This window comes from Tachysurus vachellii, chromosome 5 (assembly GCF_030014155.1).
Source record: "Tachysurus vachellii isolate PV-2020 chromosome 5, HZAU_Pvac_v1, whole genome shotgun sequence".
NCBI lineage: Eukaryota > Metazoa > Chordata > Actinopteri > Siluriformes > Bagridae > Tachysurus > Tachysurus vachellii.
Window position 1 is genome coordinate 30165519 of NC_083464.1, and position 22352 is coordinate 30187870.

The 22352-nt window shown below is 41.5% G+C and overlaps 1 protein-coding gene across 4 annotated transcripts in view; it reads right to left on the reverse strand.

The window, feature by feature from the left end:
- The window catches only part of st18 (ST18 C2H2C-type zinc finger transcription factor), a 39853-nt gene that overhangs the window by 16469 nt on the left and 1032 nt on the right, over positions 1-22352 (reverse strand). For 2 of the 4 annotated variants that reach the window (XM_060871063.1, XM_060871062.1), the window contains exons 2-7: positions 13422-13537; positions 11440-11491; positions 10392-10422; positions 9492-9715; positions 6111-6686; positions 3191-3325 (exon numbers count right to left, since the gene is read on the reverse strand). In XM_060871063.1, the coding sequence (XP_060727046.1) occupies positions 3191-3325; positions 6111-6686; positions 9492-9715; positions 10392-10422; positions 11440-11491 (1018 nt within the window). In that variant the 5' untranslated portion in view covers positions 13422-13537. Of the gene's footprint in view, positions 1-3190; positions 3326-6110; positions 6687-9491; positions 9716-10391; positions 10423-11439; positions 11492-13421; positions 13538-19684; positions 19772-22191; positions 22251-22352 lie in introns of those variants that run through there. The other 2 variants (XM_060871061.1, XM_060871064.1) reach the window with 2 other exon arrangements.

The following is a 22352-nucleotide window of genomic DNA, read 5'->3' on the forward strand; positions in this document are numbered from 1 at the left end:
CGTCTGTAGTGTGTGATTGTGTGAGTGAATGAGAGTGTGTGTGTGTGTGCCCTGTGATGGGTTGGCACTCCATCCAGGGTGTATCCTGCCTCGATGCCTGATGACGCCTGAGATAGGCACAGGCTCCCCGTGACCCGAGGTAGTTCGGATAAGCGGTAGAAAATGAGGGAGTGAGTGAGTGTCACATACAGTACCAGTGGTTACTCCAGTCAAGAGGTCCTGATGAAACCTGCTGGAGGGGTTCACCATGTCCATTTCTGGATTATCATTATTTCCCTTCGATATCATGCCACAATCATCAAAGTAAACATTGTAGCAGAGGGTTTTTTGACTATACATAGACGTAGCAAGGGCATTTGGGTGGAAGCAGTGTGAGTGTAGTTAGGGTTACAAACACCAGGTGGGTTTCAACATACTGTGAACAAGAGAATTAAAACCAACCTGTATTTATCAGTAAGGTAATTTGCTGCTCAATTGCCACTACATTGCAGATTCAGTTAAGGGTTTAATGCCTTTTTCTCTTACGCTAACCCCAAGATTTTACCACCTCTAGACAAACAATCTTCCTGACAAATTCGTTATCATTAATACAAAACTACTAACTAAATTCTTTACATTACAAATAAGAACCATCGAACTAAACAAACGTCGACGCCGCTAATTAATTAATGCACTTGCTAATCCTGTTATATTGTTTATTGTCATCCAGCCAGTTATTTGTACTTGTTATAATCTCGCCCTCTCCTCTGCGCATCACACTTCCCATGACCGTGCCACTGTCTCAGCGAACATCAAGACCAACTCGCACCGACCAACAAGCATTTTTAGCCACCGAACAAGTTTTGCTTCGGGTTTCCAGAGTCATGCATTCGTACAAGCCTGAAAATACGGTGCTCCGCCCATCCTGGTCTGTTGAGTGCGAGAGAAGTTCAGCTCTGCGAGAACTAAACACCAAACACAAGTTCAGGTCTACATTGCATTCATTATGTTTGTTGTGTGTACAGTCAGTATCGATATCGAGAAGTCATTCTGTACACATTTCTTATTGAACTCCTGTCTATGACTCAAGGTGAACCTCTCGATACTCGTGTTGTTGAACCCTTCCCTTGGCTACGGGTGTGGATTTAGTAGAAATAAAGATTTAACCCTTGTGCGCTTTTAACATATAACAAATAGAAGAAACTAATCGTCCCTTCATGGGTTTGTCCTTTCATATATATTACAGCAATTTTCCAACATTTAAAATAAACACGGGGGCACGGTGGCTTAGTGGTTAGCACGTTTCCTCACACCTCCAGGGTCGGGGGTTTGATTCCCGCCTCCACCTTGTGTGTGTGGAGTTTGCATGTTCTCCCCGTGCCTCGGGGGTTTCCTCCGGGTACTCCGGTTTCCTCCCCCGGTCCAAAGACATGCATGGTAGGTTGATTGGCATCTCTGGAAAATTGTCCGTAGTGTGTGATTGCGTGAGTGAATGAGAGTGTGTGTGTGAGTGTGCCCTGCGATGGGTTGGCACTCCGTACAGGGTGTATCCTGTCTTGATGCCCAATGATGCCTGAGATAGGCACAGGCTCCCCGTGACCCGAGGTAGTTCAGATAAGCGGTTGAAGATAAATGAATGAAATAAACACAATTTTGTGTTTACTAAGTAACGCCGTGCCAAAACGAGAAACTCAGGAAACTGGAGACTCCTTCCATAGACAAATGATTAAACTGCAACACATAGCACCTTTTACACAGATAAATAGTCTAATCGTGTTATTCTTTTAAAACCAACAACATGTTCAAATGAGCTCCTGTGCGAGACAACGAATTGGCAGCTTCCGACCAATCAGATTCAAGAGTATTTACTAACCATATGCATGTGAAGATAGATAAAGCAGGTCACTTGCTGAATACGTTGTAATTCTAGGTGGACTTGTGAAGTGATAATTGCATTTAGCCAATTAACTCTACTCTTGTATGAGAACTAAGACACAGATTATAGTTTTATCCTATTAACAGCAACAAACTTCACGCTCACTGTTTCTGCTTCCTTCATGCTGTTGGAAATAAATCTCTGTTTCAAATATCAACAAGGAAACAGACTAGAGCTGTAAAATAAAAAACAAAACTAAACGCTGGTTGTTGGATACCGAGGTAGTCCTGTATCCCTAATAACTTTTCCCTTTTGTACACATTTTTTTTTTTTCATTTAGTTTGGACGACATGCCTGTCCATTTATTTCTAAACGCTACATCCGCTCTAAGTCCTTTGATTTAGCAGAAGACTGCTGCAGCTCTACGACTTCATGCTTTCATACCGAAAGCCCTTAATTACATTTGCTGTTCCTTTTGTTGCTTCGCTGTTTAATGGTGAATGTTTGTGTTGCTTTCAAATGGCAAGGAAAAGAAAAAAGTGGAAAAAAAAAAAAAAAAAGGCAGCGCGTGAAAAAAATAAGTGTTTCCACACCATGATGCTGATTTGCATACCACAGTAAATCAAAAGCAGTAGACAAAACTTCAGAGCAGAACTTGTGAAATGACAAACGCCTTCTGGAAATCTCGCTTGATTAAATCTGCGCCGGAGTTACCGCGCTACATAATGCGGTATACAGGTAAATGCGCATTATTCAAATCAGTGCTATAGCTGTAGCTTTTGTGTATAAATTTATTAGTTAAGGGGGAGGGAAAAAAAACACCACCACGTGCTTGTATAGGAATATTATCATTGACGGGTGTTGTGATGAAGCGGAGCTACTGTTGAACATCTTGAAGTTGAACATCTTCCAATAACCGATAAAGTGTTTTATTCCTTTTGCACCACTTCCATTTCTTTGCAGCTTGGCATGTTAACGCGAAACTCCTCTGATCCTGATCTCAAAGACATTCCTGCTTAGACGAGAAATAGTAACGTAATCTATAGCACTACCGCTAAGCTAAAATTTGAATGTTTTCCTGTAAAAAAGTGTTTCTTTCATATTGTACCTCAGACATTTGCCTGACCAGAAGAATGCGATGTCATAGTTTTTATCTAATAGAATAGAACAGAGTTCATCGAATCATCTCTCGAGGAAATTCATTATAATAAAACAAACAACGGATTAATATACAGCTAAAAAACGCCAACACTGGAGACTCCTTCTATAAATGTGTACGCTTAATACAGAAGCCTTAAAAAAAAAATAAATAAAAATAAATACAGAACAACTCACTTTCAGGAGGCACTCGGACTTTGTGGGGACATCCTGACAAACTTCTGTGGTGTGGGTACAATCCGGTCACATGACCCGTCCCATCACAGCCTGGGGTCGGACACTTGACATCTTTTTTATCTGTTCTTATTGAGTCTATAGAACCACACACACACAAAAATGCCAATGTAGTTCATATTTACCTGTGTGTGTCTGTGCGTGTGTGTGTATAATGCCATATGTTGGGTTAAAATGTTATTATGTCATTAGCTCTATAGTCTCAAGTAGAGAATTCCTTTTGTTTGGATGGATTTAAGACTTGTACACGGGTTTGAACATCTACCCGATTCCGTTTGAAGTCGATTGCACAAAACGGGGGTTCATGTTCCCCTCAGGGTCCAAAGTCTTTGTCATTATACACTTCCCCTTATTCCCTTACCACTTCTATATCCATAGAAGTTTAATTTTAATTGTACTCATATTATTTGTAGTAGTAGGAGTATTAATATCAGTAGCAGTACGTTTGTTAGTAGCAATAGCGTTGTTGTTCATAGCAGTCAGTAGCAGACTGTCAGTAGCAGAAGTGTTATTAGTAGTACTAACTAGTGTTAGTTAGTATATAGTATTGTTTAGTAGTATTGTTAATCGTAGTATTAGTAGTGCAGTCAGTAGTAGTACTGTTGTAACTTGTAGTAGTATTGTCGGTATTAGCGGTAGTGTTAATCAAACTGTCAGTAGTAGTAGTATTGTCTGTATTAGCGGTAGTGTTAATCAAACTGTCAGTAGTAGTAGTATTGTCAGTATTAGCGGTAGTGTTAATCAAACTGTCAGTAGTAGTGTTGTCAGTATTAGCGGTAGTGTTAATCAAACTGTCAGTATTAGCGGTAGTGTTCATCAAACTGTCAGTAGTAGTGTTGTCAGTATTAGCGGTAGTGTTAATCAAACTGTCAGTAGTAGTAGTATTGTCAGTATTAGCGGTAGTGTTAATCAAACTGTCAGTAGTAGTAGTATTGCTAGTATTCCAGTTAGTAGTAGTACTAGTACTATTGTCAGTAGTAGTAGTGTTGTCAGTATTAGCGGTAGTGTTAATCAAACTGTCAGTAGTAGTAGTATTGTCAGTATTAGCGGTAGTGTTAATCAAACTGACAGTAGTAGTAGTGTTGTCAGTATTAGCTGTAGTGTTAATCAGACTGTCAGTAGTAGTAGTATTGTCAGTATTAGCGGTAGTGTTAATCAAACTGACAGTAGTAGTAGTGTTGTCAGTATTAGCTGTAGTGTTAATCAAACTGTCAGTAGTAGTAGAATTGTCAGTATTAGCAGTAGTGTTAATCAAACTGTCAGTAGTAGTAGTATTGTCAGTATTAGCGGTAGTGTTAATCAAACTGTCAGTAGTAGTAGTGTTGTCAGTATTAGCGGTAGTGTTAATCAAACTGTCAGTAGTAGTAGTATTGTCAGTATTAGCGGTAGTGTTAATCAAACTGTCAGTAGTAGTAGTGTTGTCAGTATTAGCGGTAGTGTTAATCAAACTGTCAGTAGTAGTGTTGTCAGTATTAACGGTAGTGTTAATCAAACGGTCAGTAGTAGTAGAATTGTCAGTATTAGCAGTAGTGTTAATCAAACTGTCAGTAGTAGTAGTATTGTCCGTATTAGCGGTAGTGTTAATTAAACTGTCAGTAGTAGTAGAATTGTCAGTATTAGCAGTAGTGTTAATCAAACTGTCAGTAGTAGTAGTATTGTCAGTATTAGCTGTAGTGTTAATCAAACTGTCAGTAGTAGTAGTATTGTCAGTATTAGCGGTAGTGTTAATCAAACTGTCAGCAGTAGTAGTGTTGTCAGTATTAGCTGTAGTGTTAATCAAACTGTCAGTAGTAGTATTGTCAGTATTAGCGGTAGTGTTAATCAAACTGTCAGTAGTAGTATTGTCAGTATTAGCGGTAGTGTTACTCAAACTATCAGTAGTAGTATTGTCAGTATTAGCAGTAGTGTTAATCAAACTGTCAGTAGTAGTAGTGTTGTAAGTATTAGCAGTAGTGTTAATCAAACTGTCAGTAGTAGTAGTATTGTCAGTATTAGCTGTAGTGTTAATCAAACTGTCAGTAGTAGTAGTGTTGTAAGTATTAGCAGTAGTGTTAATCAAACTGTCAGTAGTAGTAGTATTGTCAGTATTAGCTGTAGTGTTAATCAAACTGTCAGTAGTAGTAGTATTGTCAGTATTAGCAGTAGTGTTAATCAAACTGTCAGTAGTAGTAGTGTTGTAAGTATTAGCAGTAGTGCTAATTAAACTGTCAGTAGTAGTAGTATTGTCAGTATTAGCGGTAGTGTTAATCAAACTTTCAGTAGTAGTAGTGTTGTCAGTATTAGCGGTAGTGTTAATCAGACTGTCAGTAGTAGTAGTATTGCTAGTATTCTAGTTAGTAGTAGTACTAGTACTATTGTAGTTATTTTTAGCAGCAGCAGTAGTATTACTGCTACGTGTATTGTGACGTATTGCAGACGTAGTATTTATTGTCTTATTAGTAATACTGTCGTAACAATATCGTAACTCATAGTAATAATAACATCAGAATTATAGCAGTAAAATGGTAGTTATTTTTTTTTACAGTAGTAACATTGTTAAATAGAAATATTACCTTAATATAAAAGGTAGTAAAATTAGTAAAATTAACATAATATAATTGTAGTATTACAGTTATTTCTAGGAGTTTTTTTTTTTTTACAGTAGTATTAAAATTTATATTAGTAGTAGCATTAGCGGTCGCACTAGTCGAAGTGAGGTTACTTATAGTGGCAGTTTTGTTAGTCGTAGTGTTACCGTTAATAATTGTAGTATTAAGATGGGTAACATGTCATGTTGTTCATAGCAGTTATAACAATTACGTGGTGCAGTTGTCATTATTAGTAGTAGTAATGATAATAGTAGTTGCAGTAACAGTAGCATTACCTTTGTTGTTATGGTAGACAGCACGAGCGTCCATTTGTCTCCTTTCATGGTTGACACGTTCCAACAGGAAGCGGTCCATTTCCCTGTAGGCACCGTGGAGGAGCTGCCTGTGCATGGCCTGCTCCAGGAGGCCCAGGTTGAGCCGTGCCCGCTCCATGCCCATGCCCAGCGCCCAGCCCCCAAATGGGTCGTCCAGCTTGGGCACCTGGGCCTCATCCTCATTATCACTAACCTCCCTGGAGTAGGCAAAATCATCCATCAGGAGCCCACTGGCAGCGTGACTTACATACATAGGGAGCTGAAGTCCAAAGTGTTTCCCGGGCCGGGCTTCATCAACCGAGTTAGGGCTCGAGCTCGGGCAGTTGGCACCGGGCACGGTCAGTGGGCGGGGACTAATCCATCCACATTCCTCTCGGTCTGTATCTTTCTCAGGGCTTCTTTCACTAAGGTCTTTATCCAGCCATTTTTCATCACATTCGATCTGAGAAGGCTCGGGAGAACTCAGGCTGGTGTGTTCTGACCACGACAACGAGCCGTGACATTTGTCTCTGTAGTCAAGACAGTCAAGGTCGTCGTCTGGAAACAAAAGGAAAACAAAAAGAGAAAGTTATCAACCAAAAAAAAAAAAAAAAACAGGACAAGAAACAACCATGAAACGTTTCACCTATACAGTAATTATATATTTATTTATTTATTATATAATATATATATTTTTTACAATTTCCTGGAATCTCCCTGAATTAATCTGCAGCTAGACGGTTAAGACGAACATGAATCCAAGATTGTTTTTTTTGCTTCTTAGACATCGTCTACTGACTTAAAGGATTATTAGACAAGGACAAAAAAAAAAAAAACACACACTTTGGACACGAGCGTTCGACGAGTACCGGCTTAGCAGGGTAAGATATGAAATGATTTATAACGTGCTCTTATAAAAGAAAAAAAAATATTTTCAGTCTTAATTACTTTTGGATTAAAATCCGAGGAAAGTAATCACATAATAATGTGAGGGTCAGAGAATTTATATTACAGGACAAAATACTGAAACTTAAGGATAAGCTTTTTTTTCTGACTTCTGATATTTTTTTCCTTTCGGAGAGAAACGTCCCATCAATCAGGTTCCTTTAACAATAACTCGTTCCTTCATCCCTGGAACACTCGGAGAGTGAGGCGGTATACAACCTGAAGGAGACACAAGTCTAATCAAACATCACACACGTTCACACGCTCATTCACACCTAGAGGTAAATTAGAGTCCACCGACTGACACGTTTTCTTTCCTTTTTTATCCCCCAGACAGCACGGACATGTTGTACGGGTTTACGGCTAGTTATACGTACACAAAAAAAGTTAGCATGGCTGCCGCAAGACCTTTTGGACTCCATCAGTGACATTTTAAGTTTAACTAAAGGCACTAAACCAGATTAGCCAACCAAATTACTATTTTACACTTTACTATAACCAAATTACTATTTTACACTTAGCTTTTGAAAGAACGACATATTCGAATGTCGGGATACTATTTTTATTTTTATTTTATTTTTTTTAATTCATTTAATTCCATTAATTCCATTTATTTTATACACGATAGAATAAAAACAGTTCGGTAAAGTAAGTACACTTTTAAAGCGATCTACAACGGTGTTCTCAGTGGTCTGCTTTTTTTTTTTATTATTATTATTTATTTATTTATTTTTTTGTCTGAATCACGACAGAGGTGTGATAAACCGAGCCTGTCCAACACAGATGCAAAGTTAGCCAGTTATGCTAAGTTACAATTAGCAGAGCAGGCATCCAGGCATACTCTGCCATCCAGATGGAGGCAGAGCGCTCACCAAAAAGTGCACACACACACACACACACACACACACACACGGCAGCGAGAAAGAATCGGGGTGGGGGTTTGGAAGGAAAGTGTGGTTGGAGTGTTGGAACAGGTGAATGGTTTGTACTCCAGAATAGCCATTACCGTTGCTAGTGTGCGATCTGAGGCTTGGCTCAAGTCACTTCCACACAATGCCGCCACCAAATGGAAGACTCGCACCCTCTTTTTTTTTCCCCCTCTGTGTTTTTCCTTTCTTTTTTTGTCTTGTTTTGCCTAAAAATATAGATTACTTCCTCCCTCCATTTCCATCTTTTCAAATGTATTCCTTAAATTTAAGATTAAATCAGTGTTGTTTTTTTTTGTTGTTGTTGTTTATTTTTTTCCACCCCAGGATTGTAAGAAAGAATAAAACATATCTACACACGTGCGCACAAATATAATAATAATAATAATAATAAATTATTAAATAAAGCGAATTCCATTTCCAGCGATGCCGCTCAATTTGTAGCACTATTCCGTTGTCCATTTAACGACCCACATGTGTCCAATAATGAGGCATAGGCATTATGCCTAATTATGTATATTTGCACCGTGTTTGATGGCCTAACAAAAGCTTTCGAAAGGCACAATTACGTTTGTTGCTTGGTTACATCGTTAAAAATATACCAAATAAGTGCAGATTATAGGGGAGTGCGAATGCACGCGCAAAAGTACGGGCATTGTTGCCAAAATGTTCATAATTCGTTTCATTAGGAAATGGCAATGTTTTTGTTTCGGGGGAAAAGGGACGAATGTAATCTCAACTTTTTTTTTTTTTTCGCACCATATTTCCGTGTCCACACATTTCCAAAAATGTTTTCGTGTCTATAGTGTGTGTGTGTGTTTGTGTTTGTGTGTGTGTTTGCTTTTTTTAATATATCAATGAGACACAATATAATTTGGTGTCTTCTATTTTCAGTTTATTATTCGAGCACTTTTTTTTTTTTTTCCTCCCCTTCTTTTCCAGGCGATAGCTCGCTTTGTGATCGGGGATTCCAAAAAAGATATCCGGATACACAGTGTGGAGCAGAGATCTGAGTCTTATCGCTCCAACAACTGCTGTTTCTTCTGTCCGGACACCAGTTTGGAAGCAGAGCAGAGAGGAGGAGGAGGAGGAAAGGAGGAAAGGAGGAGGGGGATGTAAGGAGGGACTCGGAATGAAAAAGTGCTTTGCCAGGAATCTCATGACAGATAAGCTGTCCCAAATTTCAATCTGAGGATGTGACAGACAAACACAGCGGCCCCAGCAGCGGAGTCTTTAAGCAGAAATTAATGGAGTGGGGTTTTTTTTTTTTTGTTTTTTTTTTGGAGAGTGTGTGTATGTGGGATGGATGGATGGATGGATGGATGGATGGATAGCTAGATAGATGGATAGATATACAGAGAACTGGAAGGGGGAGTGAGGAGGAGGAGGTGGTGGTGGCAGGGGAGAAAAAATATGAATGCAACAGATGGTAGTTTAAAATTCAGCGTCAATTGTTCATCAAAACAGACAAAACAACGGGACATCTGTCTACCTGCTGGAGTGTCAATGTTCCTGGGTGCGTCTTTGTCCTGAGCAGTTGCCAGGTCCTCCTCCTGGTCCTCGTGCTCCTCCTCCTCCTCGTCTTCGTCCTCGTCCTCCTCCTCTTCGCTGGGACTGTAGTGGCGTGGTTTCATCAGCAGAGATTTCCTCTTGTTAACCGGCGTGCCACGGGCCCCTTCGGCCGCGCTCCTCTTCCTCGCCGCAGAGAGGTGCAGGCTGCAAAACCGAGAGAGAGAGAGAAGACAAAAAATGTCTCAAAGCCTTTAAAGAAAAAGAAAATAAAAAACGACGGCGAAAGCCGTGCAGTCACGAACACGTTTCACGTTAATCTGATCGGTAAACGAAGAGGATCTACGGACGAGCGACTAAAGATGCATTAAGGTTCTAGACTATTAACACACACCGTCATCCAAAATAAATCTCAAGCCCATCAAAACTGCTTAAACGATGATCCGTTAAGGAAGAGCCACAGGAACTGAAGGAGTCTCCAGTATCAGGGCTTCAAGAAAGACAACAACAACAACAAAAAAAAAAAAAACTTGACAGGAACAAACTCTCAAACCGTTTCTACATCATGAAACGTAACTGGAGAAAAAAGGCACGACGTTGCAATTGTAAATAAATAAATAGATAAATAGATAAATAAATAAAGTGGCTGTGGTCTAGGAGGAAGGAAACACTTCAGGAACACATTGTGTTACAGGAATAATAACCAACTTCAAAACTGCAGAAGATCAGAAATAAATAAATAAATAAATAAATAAATAAATAAATAAATAAAATCCGGCAATAGCAGCCGTAACCGAGAGGAGACCAGCCGTGAGAAAATGGCCCGCACGTGGCAAGCACTTCAGGGGAGTCAAGGAGGAGAAGTTGGGAAAATATTGCTTACCTGTGCGTGTCGATGATGCAGTCAGGCGGAACTGCAAACACACAGAGAGAGAGAGAGAGAGAGAGAGAGAGAGAGAGAGAGAGAGAGAGAAGACATGGGTAAATACACGTATGACTTTATCCCACAGGAGAGCTGCAGCTGTGCAAGCTCAGGATCCTGCCACTGCTTTTCCACGCTCTCACAGATCATACACTCGTCTCTTTCTCCCTTATCCTCCTGTTTCTTTGAAGAAGTGCTTGAGACTGGAAGCACGCCGGGTGTCAGGTAGGTGGTCCGAGTTGGACAAAAGATAGTTAAGAAAAATACTAGACAGGTCACACCCACAAGAGAGAAAGGCGGAGTTTTTAATTTAAAAAAAAAAAACAAAAAAAAAAAACACTTATTCATTCATGACATTATGGTATTAACTAGCATACACTGTGTGTGTTTAGCATGAACTAAGGAACGAAGCGTACGTTAAGACGACGAACATTACTCAACGTTTAGCTACAGTTTTTAGCCTCGTCGTTTACGTCTCCAAGGCAACGGCTGCCAAATCGAGCTTGTCCTATCCTACTGAGGCAGCTATAACAGAATGTTATACAGACTCAAGATCGCACGTCATTCATTGTGAGAGATAAAAATGACATCCAGGGTAAAGCAGGTTGATGTGGGATATGGAGAAAATATGGAGAAAAATATCTTATATGGTCTCGCTTTGCCCACGGAGAAGACTCCATCAAACCCCGCCCCGTCACGTGAGTGCGAGAAGTCAATCGCGCCATTCAGACACACTTCTTAACTTGCCAGGGCCAACATCAGCTCATAATGAAGGCACTATCTGTGAACAATGCATCACCTCCACATAACCGCCTCTCTAAACGAATGAGATTAATATTAAAATGAACAGTGATGGGTGACGCTGCATCTCTGAACTAACACTCCGGGTAAATCGCACACCGGAGACGTGAACGCAGGCCGAAAAACTTCACCTCGTGCCTAGGGGGCGCTAGAGAGACCTTGTACAAATCATCGATATCATGACATAATATTACAGTCGATTACTCACTAGCGTTGCCGTTGCGTCGCTCAACGCGATTCTCATCTCCTTCAGAATCCATCTAGGACAAAAGGATTAAAAGAGAAAAGATTAGAAAAGTTTAAAACCTGTTTGTAGGAAAGTCTCAGTGTTTGAGGTGTGAGAATATATTCGAGTTAAATAGATTTGAGTTAAAGAGCTAGTTAGGAGAATGGGTTCGATTTTAAACGCTAGGTTCGAGAAAGGATTCGAGGTTGTAAGCCAGGTGCGAAAGTTAGAATCGATTTGAAACAAATTCCCAAATTCCTTTTCGACTCTTCGGTTTGAAACTCAAACCTGATTAAATCCGAATGATTAACTCCGTTTTTCGAGTTAGCACAATAGTACAGAGTTTAATAATTAGCTGTGTTTCAAAAAATAAAAAATAATAATAATAATCATCGCAATATTAAATTCAACAGTTATATTTAACAAAGCAGGAGTTATTTCAGGACCCGCATCGATCCCCGATCGATCCTCAGACGTGTGTGTGTGTGTGTGTTTTTTAAAATTTGCTTGTGTTTTTTTTGCGCTGTTTAAACCGGCATGTCTGATTAAACCCTGTGTTATGATTCTTAACGTAAAAATCTCATACGCCACTGTGTGTTTTTTTTTTAATGTCCAGGAAATTCAATTAATTTGGCACGGATATGCAAAGTATATCCGAAAAGAAAACACACACACACACACACACACACACACACACACACACACAAAGGTGAGCAAGACTTCCTTTTGAAAGAGGCGAGACAGCAGTGGCCAAAAAATAATGATGTAAAATAGTGTGTAAAAAAAAAAAGTAGCACCGTGGAGTGTTTTTAGACAAAAAGAGTTGTTAATGCCACACACACACACACACACACACACACACACACACACACACACACATCCTCTCTCTCTCTCTCTCTCTCTCTCTCTCTCTCTCTCTCTCTCTCTCTCTCTCTGCCGCAGCGTCGCCTTGCCGATCCCAAATAAAACCTATTAAATGTAATTATTCCGGGCTGATGGCAGTGTATAGTGGTCAGAGGGGCTGCGGTGAGTCACAGGCTGTGCTGTTACTCCAGTCGTAATGGGAAACATGACTCCTCTGCCTTTCTCTCTCCCTCCCTCTCTCTCTTTCTCTCTCTCAGCTTGGCTGTTGTGATTGAAGGCACTGACCTGTCATACATTTATAATAGGGGGAGCAGGTGTGGCAGTGATGGGCCTTAATTTCCTTTAATAAACCTTTTATGTGGTCCACTCTTAATGCCACGCCGGTCCTCTCACGGCTCCCCGGGCGTAATAGCTTCATTACTTTTGATTACTGCACTCCCTATCGAGACAAACAACTCCCAAACACTATAGATTACATTCTGTAATAACTAATGTACCTGATTAGTTCATTACACTCTTCTCTGCTCTGCACACACACACACACACACAATCCATGGTAAAAGTAACAAAACATTTTCTTTCTTTCTTTCTTTCTGTCTGTCTTTCTCTTTCTCGTCTGTCTCAACGCATCACCGCCGTTTCTTTACCGCATTACAAACGTTCATCCGGACGTCTCCAAAGCAAACAGAAATGCCGTCGGAGAAGCGCCATAGTTTTTACTCAGTATTGCGTAATTGGATTTGCTCTGAATGGCCTTCGAGAGCCTCCTTGTAGCTGAATTACCAAGCAGTAGGTGGTAAACATCAGGTCTTCGAATAATATCAGTTACCTCCTTACGCAACGCGCGCAACCCCTTGCTTGAACGTCTAATAAACATGTTTATCTTGAGGGAACGATCCTAGATGAATAGATTCGAATAAATAAGCGCTTAAAAAAAAAAAAAAAAACATGGCTCTCCTGGACACGCAGACTGGACACGTGGAAATAAAAACACGACTAACGTCTGAGCTCCTCGAGTGGAGTCGCCGCTCATCTCGTCTCGTCTCCGGTTCGGAGGGATTTACTATAAAAAAAAAAAAAAAAAAAGGAGGTTTTTCTACCTCAGCGTCTTTGTAAGGCGATGAAGAGTGTGAGTCTCTGGGCCCTCGGGGTCTCCTCTGCTCTCGTCTCGATCTTGTCTCTCCACTCCTCAGAGCTTTGGCATGAAAAGCATCCTCTGGGGACAGAGAGGAAAAGGTCAGGTGAGGAAACACCTCGGGGCGCCGGAAGACGCTCGGGTGAAAGAAACGCACGGCAGATGGACTTTAAAATAAAACGCTTGGCACGATAATGACACTGATATTGATGTTAGTTGTGTTTGTGTGTGTGTGTGTGTGTGTGTGTGTGTGTGTGTGTGTGTGTGATCTACAGGTCACTCCAGTCAATAAATCCATCCTTTAGTTTCTGTTACACAACATCTCTACTAAATTACGGATTAGGATCGGACCGGTTTGATTTTCCCCGCTCGTTTTTACACGTTAACGTTTCCATGGTAACAGCCTACACAAGGTGGAATCGATGCTACGGTCTGGCTTTTCGGTTAACATCTAAGGAAGGAGTCTCCGGTGTCAGAGGAGACGGAGGAGAAATGAAAAATAAATAAATAAAAAATAAATAAATAAATAAACCAATGATTAGAGTTAAGCTGGTAAATAAATGTCTGTTTAAAGAAGCTGTAACCAAAGTGCGAGCGGGAACTAGTCATCCAGTCGCCGATTACTTTCCGATAACAGCACAACACTGTATTTGTTACTAAGCCCTGTTACTATGGAAACGACACCGTATTTGAGAGCATTGCTTTAATAATATCCTTATTGATGTTAAAGCAAATGAAAAGAAAGTTCGTCGACTCCGTTTAACCAACCAAATGTGTGTGTGTGTGTGAGCCACAGTGAAGAGCCGAGAGAGGGGGAGGGGTTTCATCTCATTAGCATTGAAAAGACAGCCTACTGTTTGAAGCTTTTGCCTCATCTGCTGAATCATAATTTCGTTCAATTCTAGTTGCCCTCGCAGGCCAAGGACACTGATGGCGAAGGCCTCACACACTCCTGGGAGCTTGTGCTTCTTCCTAATGTGTGTGTGTGTGTGTGTGTGTGTGTGTGTGTGTGTGTGTGTGTGTGTGTGTGTGTGTGTGTGGGGCCGGTGCTCTCTGCCCTAGCCCATCTGCTACTTTTCCCACAACCTTATTTGAGCTGTCGAGAAGTGTGTGTAAAAAGTGACGCGAGGGCAATCAACACATGAATTAAAATGTAATTTGTTCTGACTCGGAGGGAGGAAAAAAAAAAACGCGGCGGTGATTCGAGGAGATAACCGAGTGGTAATGAAATCAGAAATGTTCAAATACGGTGCACATCTGGAGCAAGTAAAAGTGGCCAACTAGCGTTGTGATGTCAGCGGACGAAACGTGTATCATTCTGTGGGGTTTTGTGGGTTTTTTTTTTTTTTTTTACTTTTCTTTTAAAAAAATTAATTAATTAAATAAATAAATAATTAATTAACAATACAGTGACCCACAGAGATCAATAACTGACGGACGGATGCAGAAACACGAGCGCCGCTGATGTCTATTTTTTTTATTTACAGTAGCATCACCGTTTCACGTTAAACCGACTTCGCCGCTCGAGCGCTAACAACTCCGGCGTACGTCCGATGCCTCGTGTTCGGGATCGCTGCACGACGAGAAGTTAGGATGAAGATTTAAGAAAATAAAAAGGTTAAAAATGTTTCCTCGGTGCCGAGCGCTTGTGTTGTGATTAGACTGAACTTTGAGTGTAATTACGGAATAAAGCTGCCTGGGCGAAGCGACAATGAATAAATAAAGACCTTGAACGTTATCTTTGCTAATGCTCCTCCCTCTCTCTCTCTCTCTCTCTCTCTCTCTCTCAGCTTTCTGTAGCTGTATCATTCTTTGAATTATGGAACCCGGGGCCCAGCACAAGGTCACCTCTTTTCCTTCTTCCCCCCATGTCTTTGTCCCGTGTTGCAGTAGGAAAGGGTTAACTCTGGGCTGAATGTAATTACGGAATGAATGGAATTACAATGTGCCTGCAGCAAGTTTGCGTCTTCCTTATTTATTAAGGCAGCTGATGGGCCAGGTTTGATGAGGCACTCTTCGGGCATAATTGAGTCATCACACAAAGAGGGGGCTTCGGCAGCATTCACCGAGGTTTTATCAGCCGCAAACAGACCTGATTACTGGCAATTACACTCTGATCTGCCAGGAGGGGGGGTTGGGGGGTGCAGCGCGAAGGAAGGAAGGAAGGAAGAAAAAAAAAACTTTCCTGTTTGGAGTTTCACCCTAGGAATAATTTTTTTTTTTTTTTTTTTATACACGTTCGCTTTTTTTTTGGGGCTAAATATAAAAGTCCAAATAGATAAAAAAATAAAAGTTCAAACAGCGTCGGTGCCAAAAAACGAAACGTTTAGAACGTCGTAACATCATCCTCGTCTCTCGGCTGGAATTCATCCGGACGGATTTGAATGCGAGATGTTTGGATATGGTCTGAATACAAGAACGAAAAGAATACAGCCGTGCCGTTCGGGGCAGAGCGCGTAATGAAATGCAAATCGTTTGTGCGCGAGCGCGTGTGTGGAAATCGAAACCTTGTATTCGACACCGTTCTGAAAACAAACAAAAACTTGGGTCACGATCAGAGAAGTCTGTCGTACGTCCGACGTCCGTGTCGACTCGGTGAAGGGGAAAAGTGAGCTCAGGTTAAAGACGTGACGCGTCAGAGCTTATAAAGCAGCGGAGACTCGAAATCGTTTGAATGTCGGACCGCCGTTAGTGCCGTCGTTACTTTCTTTGCTCTCGCGAATCAACAATCGAAGCGTCTCGAATCCCTCCTTTAAATGAAATAGTAGTGATATAAATAATACGTTTCATTAAAACGGTTTCAAGTCCAGCGTTTTCTAAATAATAACAGCACTGATTCCATGAGCTCGAAATTCTCTCCTGATTTATTTATTTATTTTTATTATTATTATCAGATTGAAACGTTTGATCCTCGTGGCCAAGCTGGTCAGTTCATCACGAGGAAGCGCTCACTTTTATCCCTTTTCCCAACACGCGCTCATTTCAAGTGATGAGAAAACACATCCAGGATCCTTAACGTGGAATTAATGGCTTGGCCGCGGCACACAGGGGACAAAATCCCCACCCTGGCCGTGTCCGTGTCCGGACATCAGGGGAACATGAAAGAGTTGGACGGTGACGCTTTTTTTTTGTGGTGTGTGTTCAGCAAAGACATTAATTGTAACAACAAACGGACAAAAATCCTTTTCAAATCCGTCGACCAACTTCCTTTAACCTCTCCGTACTTCAGGAGTCACTTCCCTTTGCTGAAAAGTTTGTTAATCACAACCAATATTTTAGCACAAGGCTGTAATTTATACGCGTATGATACGTTAACGTTATGTGAGCTGTCGCAAACTCAACCTGAATTCAGCGACCTTTACTCTTTGTTAGTCTTTTCGTCTGCGTCTGGGTCTGAACAATAGGAGCAGGGATGAAAAAAAAAAAAAAAAAGGCCAGGTGTTAGCAGGAGAAAACTTCCACGCCTATTCTCCATGTCCATCTGAGCAAACCTGCCGTGAGTGAGTGGGACCAGGTGGCCTCCGATTTCTGTCCTGCCTTAGAGATAAAAACCCGCTCAAGCTCAAGACGCTGTAGTAAAAAATACAAACAACAACAAACGAATGCGGAAGGGGGGGGGGTTAGAGAGAAACACACCCTTATCAGGGACTTGTATCAGGAGTTTGAGAGGAAGCCACCCTTTAAACTCCTGATTCCTAATCAGATTGCACTGAAATGAACAGCTCGTATGGCAGCTGTACTTTTCCCAGGGTTAATTACCTTTCACCGCGCTCGCCTAATGAGTCAGCTGCCGCTGTCATTAAACAACGCCACTTCAAGCGCCGCTCCTTCAGCCTGCACAAACAGCGATCCCCCTCCCGGTTTCACTCCAGAGCAGGAACCAGGGGCAGAACGACAAAAAAAAAAAGGGGGTGTCGGGGTGGTAGGTCACGTTCGTGGCATATGTTCAGAAATCGGAGCCTTGTGACACCGAGCTGGACATTTAACCTTAAAGCTGCGTGTCCGTCGCTTACGAGGCGCTAATAACGAGTCGATAATAACAAACTGTTTGTGAGTGATGTTTGTCGCTGTTTAAGTCTTTTTGTTTTTTGTTAGTTTGCGAGAATAATTTGCTAGCGAGCAGCAAAAATCCCTCGGATTACAAACCCGGAGGCTTTAACTCCAGTTGTAATCCGCGTTCGCTCGGATCTACAGTACCTACGGCTCCGAGTCCGAGCCGTCGTCAGGAATCTGTTCATCCGGAAAATTTACTGGGCTGACGGCGGAGCGGATTGTGGACGCGTTACGTATTACGTAATAACTTCACTAGACTTGAGTGTGTATACGATAGTCCGCTCTGAGATGGAGCACTTATACAAAGGCCATGTTTTCTCTCTCTCTCTCTCTCTCTCTCTCTCTCTTATTCTCAGTTATTAATAGCGCAATCCATTTGTAATATGAATATTAGGGAATATTCTCCAGCACACACACACACAAAATGTTGGACTAAGCAGTTTAGCAGGCCATAAACAATTAGCCTTACAGTATGAAGCACGATTTAGCACGACATTTTATTTAGAGATAAACTCACCAAAGCCACATTTTAACCCTCAGCTCTTCAGCTTTCTGTAGATTTCTCAGATTTCAGATGGAAAATATCATTCAGGCAAAATCCTGACGCTTAGCGACGCACCGTGCTGCCGAGCGCTCGCCGAAACTCAGCAGTTAGAAGCTGGAAATCGTTCGAATCCTTTCTGGTTTCTTTTGTACGGTTTGCTTTAATGCTTTTATGGAAGGAGTCTCCAGTGTCAGAAGTCTTCAGGAAACGCCTCAAAAAAGTCTCGGCTTCATTTCAGCATCGAGTCGTCGAACGTTTTAGCTTGAACTCGGTGACGGCGAGTGTTTTCCGTACGTATGTAAAGACTCGGGTTGTTGATATCTTTATCCTGCACGACCAGAAGGACCATACAGATTTGTTTTGCGTGTAGATAAGACAGCGAACGCTCGGGTCACTCTGGAGACAAGACGCTAATGTAAATATTACTCAAACCTTGCAGCTGATAGCAGGACGAACGAATCGGAAGTAAAGCGGGGGTTGGGGGGGAGAAAAAAAAAAGAGAGAGAAAAACATAAATAAATAAATAAATAAATCGTTGCACATCAGCGCGACACGATTAACATGTCACCTGAAGGGGACGCGGCCCGCGCGCTGGACGCCTTTGAAGCCACGGAGTACTAAAGCGCACTCGTTCTCTCGCATCGTATCCTGACCCTTCATCTCTCCTTCTCTCACTCACACTTTCAAGCCAAACACACCAAACACACTCGGCTGCACTGAAGCTGCCTTTCAGAACACCATGAAAAAAAAAAAAAAAACAACAGACGAAGAGACCGAGACCAGGAGGTGGAGGTGGAAGGGACAGAGGTGTGTATTGTGTTGCATGGACATCGAGACAGCCAGAACCACCCACCCAGCCACCCCCCCCTTCCTTTCGTCCCCCACCCTCCTCCTCCCCTAAACCCCCCCCCCCCCCCCCTTCTTTCAAGACCTTTTTTGTCATTCACTTAACGTCCGCTCTCGTTAGCTGAGCCGTGGATAATGGGGGGAATTATTTTCCGTGTAAATATACCACATGGTGACCCTCAAGGTACAAGCAAGGGGGAGAAAACACACACACACACACACGCGCGCACACACACACGAGACACAAATATGAATTTGAATATAAAAGATCTCGACTGTCAAGATTAAAATGACCGATATAAATAAACTTTGTTTACGATTATTGTTAGAAAAAAAAAAGGAAAAAAATAAAACAACGGAAAATTTTCCCAAGGCGTCGGTTCTAGATCGAAAAATTGTCACTCGACCTCCAGTTTCACACTTTACTTGAACAAAATGACACACGATCGTTTTACACCTCTTACTTCCTTCTGCTTGTACGAGAAATAAAAACACGCTTTAAGAAAAAGGAACTGATCATCTAAAAAAAGTTATTTCTATTTATTTACTTTTAAATTGATCAGATTTATTACGAACGTTTTTTTTTTTTATTTTAAGCCCAAAATTAGCATAAAAAAAAATTTGTGTTACATCAGAGCGTCGCTGACGGATCGAAGCAAACGAATGCAAGCTTTCTTTTTTTTTTTTTGACACTGAGACTCTCGTCGCCTTTTCAAAAGAGAAAGAGAAAGATTTCTGCTCTGAGGTTCAGCTGTGATCTTGTACTTTGACGCTAAATGAATTACCGTGTGCTCGCAGCCGTGACAGCTGTCTGTACGCGTTGGGGACACGTGCACCGGCCGACTTGACCCTTGTTAGGAAAAACAAAACACACCCTCTTTCTCTCTCTCTCTCTCTCTCTCTCACACACACACACACACACACACACGGCTCCTGAAGCCTGGGACTTGCCTAGTGAGGTCACTGGAGATTTTCCAGACAAGCCCAGTCCGGAGGAGGGGGTACGTGAGCGGAGGGCAAGAAGAATAAAAAAAAAAAAAAAAAAAAAAAAAATAGAGGAAAAAAAAAGGGACAGGCGGCGAATCTCATTTTAGCAGACCGCACACAATCTGGGCTCCCACACAACTATCTCTGCCTGACCGCTTTCTATTTATCCCTTATCAGTGTTTACCAACCGCTACTTTTCTTTCATTCCCCGCTGCGAGGCCGTCCTCGTACTATCAGTCAACAGCTGACACGACGTGGAACGGCCTCAAAGGCGAGAGAGGAAGGGATCAAAACTGGAGCGAGAAGCTGTTTAAACAATGCAACAGAGGAAATAAATGCAGAAAATCCTCGCCGTTCCCGCGGCCCACGAGGGGACGAGACGCCGCTTTGTAGTCGGGCCAGCAAACGAAACCGTGGACGATGAGGTAACGTTTACAAGGTGCGCAGATATTTTTAGTTCTTTTTTTGTCTATAGTTGTTGGGAGGAAACAAAACAGTGACGATATAAAACACAACACTGTGACTTCTGACACTTAATCATGACTATAAAACTTTAGAACCACACACACACACACACACACACACACCATATATTAGCAAATATTTTCCTTTAAATCACAACCTTATTTTTTTTTATCATTTCTAACCTACAAGCTCCAAACAAAACTCAAATCACGCTTCAATTTCAAATCTCTCTCTCTCTCTCTCTCTCTCTCTCTCTCTCTCTCTCTCTCTCTCTCTCTCTCTGTCTCTTTCTCTGTCTGTCTGTCTCTTTCTCTGTCACTTTCTCTCTCTCTCTCTCTGTCTCTCTCTCCCTCACTCTGTCTCTCTCTTTCTCTGTCTCTCTCACTCTGTCTGTCTCTCACTCTGTCTCTCTCTCTCTGTCTCTTTCTCTGTCACTTTCTCTCTCTCTCTCTCACTCTCTCTCTCTCTCTCACTCTGTCTCTCTCTCTCTCTCTCTCTCTCTCTCTCTCTCTCTCTCTCTCCCCCTCTCTCTCTCACTCTGTCTCTCTCTCTCTCTCTCTCTCTCTCTCTCTCTCTCTCTCTCTCTCTCTCTCTCTCTCTCTCCTCCAGCCGTGTTTCACTCGTTCAAAAAGTTAAGTAATTAATTACGTTTATCCCTTCGCCAGCTGCTCCGTGGCAGATGGAACATTTTCAGAAACCTTGTCGAATTAAATCCAAATAATTCATTTTCCGGGATTAACTAAAGTGAAGTTTGCGCACGAGTGAGAGGAGGTTAGGTGCTGGTGCTGCTGGAGGAGGAGGGGGGGGGACGAAAGAAAGGAAGAACAAAAAGTAACACAACACGAGTCCACATAAAGCGAGCAAATGTTTGCCTGCTTTTGGTTAAATACTAAACAAATAAAGAAACAACACAAGTAGATTTAACACCGAAATCATTCTTTATGATGTAAAAGTAATGGCACCCCATCAGACAGCTAGTCTACGATGTAAATGTCATAAACTCAGGAGGCAGCACCATGGACAGTTCCTAGAGCACCACACACACACACACACACACACACACACACACACATATATATGGAAAAAAAAAGCGGGAATTCAGTGATACTCCACAGATACTGATTCTACACATTGTCTCTCTCTCTCTCTCTCTCTCTCTCTCTCTCTCTCTCTCTCCCTCTCTCTCAAAACGACAGAATGTTTACAGAATGTTTTAAACGAGCGGCGTGAAGAATAAACTCAATCGAGCAATCACACGAGTGCCGAATAAATCACTACAGACGTTAGGAATAAAGTTCAGGCTTAGCAGCAACATCACGTCACCTCACACACCAAATTTAACAACACACAGCGATCCTACTCAAGATCAGACTCGAGATCAGACTCGAGATCAGCTCTAACAAACATCATGCACTTGAACAGCAACAGAAAAAAAAAAAAAACAACAGGGAACAGAAACATCAAGTAAAACGTCTCTGATTAATATAAAACATTAACCAAGAAATTCCTAAATAAAATGAATGCAAACATCAATTATTTCCCACAAAATCATGCTGAATTCAACAAACCTAGAAATATTTAAATAACTAGAAAAAAAAAATCAGTCAAAAGTCTATAAATGATCTGAATTGTTTTTGTTTTTTTTTAGTTCTTAAAATTTTCGTCAAATTCTGCTAATTTCTGCTGCAACAATTCATATAGAAAAAAAAAAACGTACTGTTAGCGATTTAAACGATGTCTTAGAGGCTTTCTGTCTGTTTCTATTTCTGTTCGTGAATACACACAAATCAGTTTACACCCGAAATCTCTCTCTACGTCTTCGAAGATAAAGATTACTTACGGACGAATAAACGGACGAAAAGACTCTAAACTTTAGTCATCAAGAAAAATAAATCGAACGACGACGACAAAAAAAAAAAAGTTCGTTTTTTGTGACAACAGGTTTGTGAAGGTGAGGAAGCATCACGCAGATTCGGAGAGAGATTACAGTCTGATGGAGCA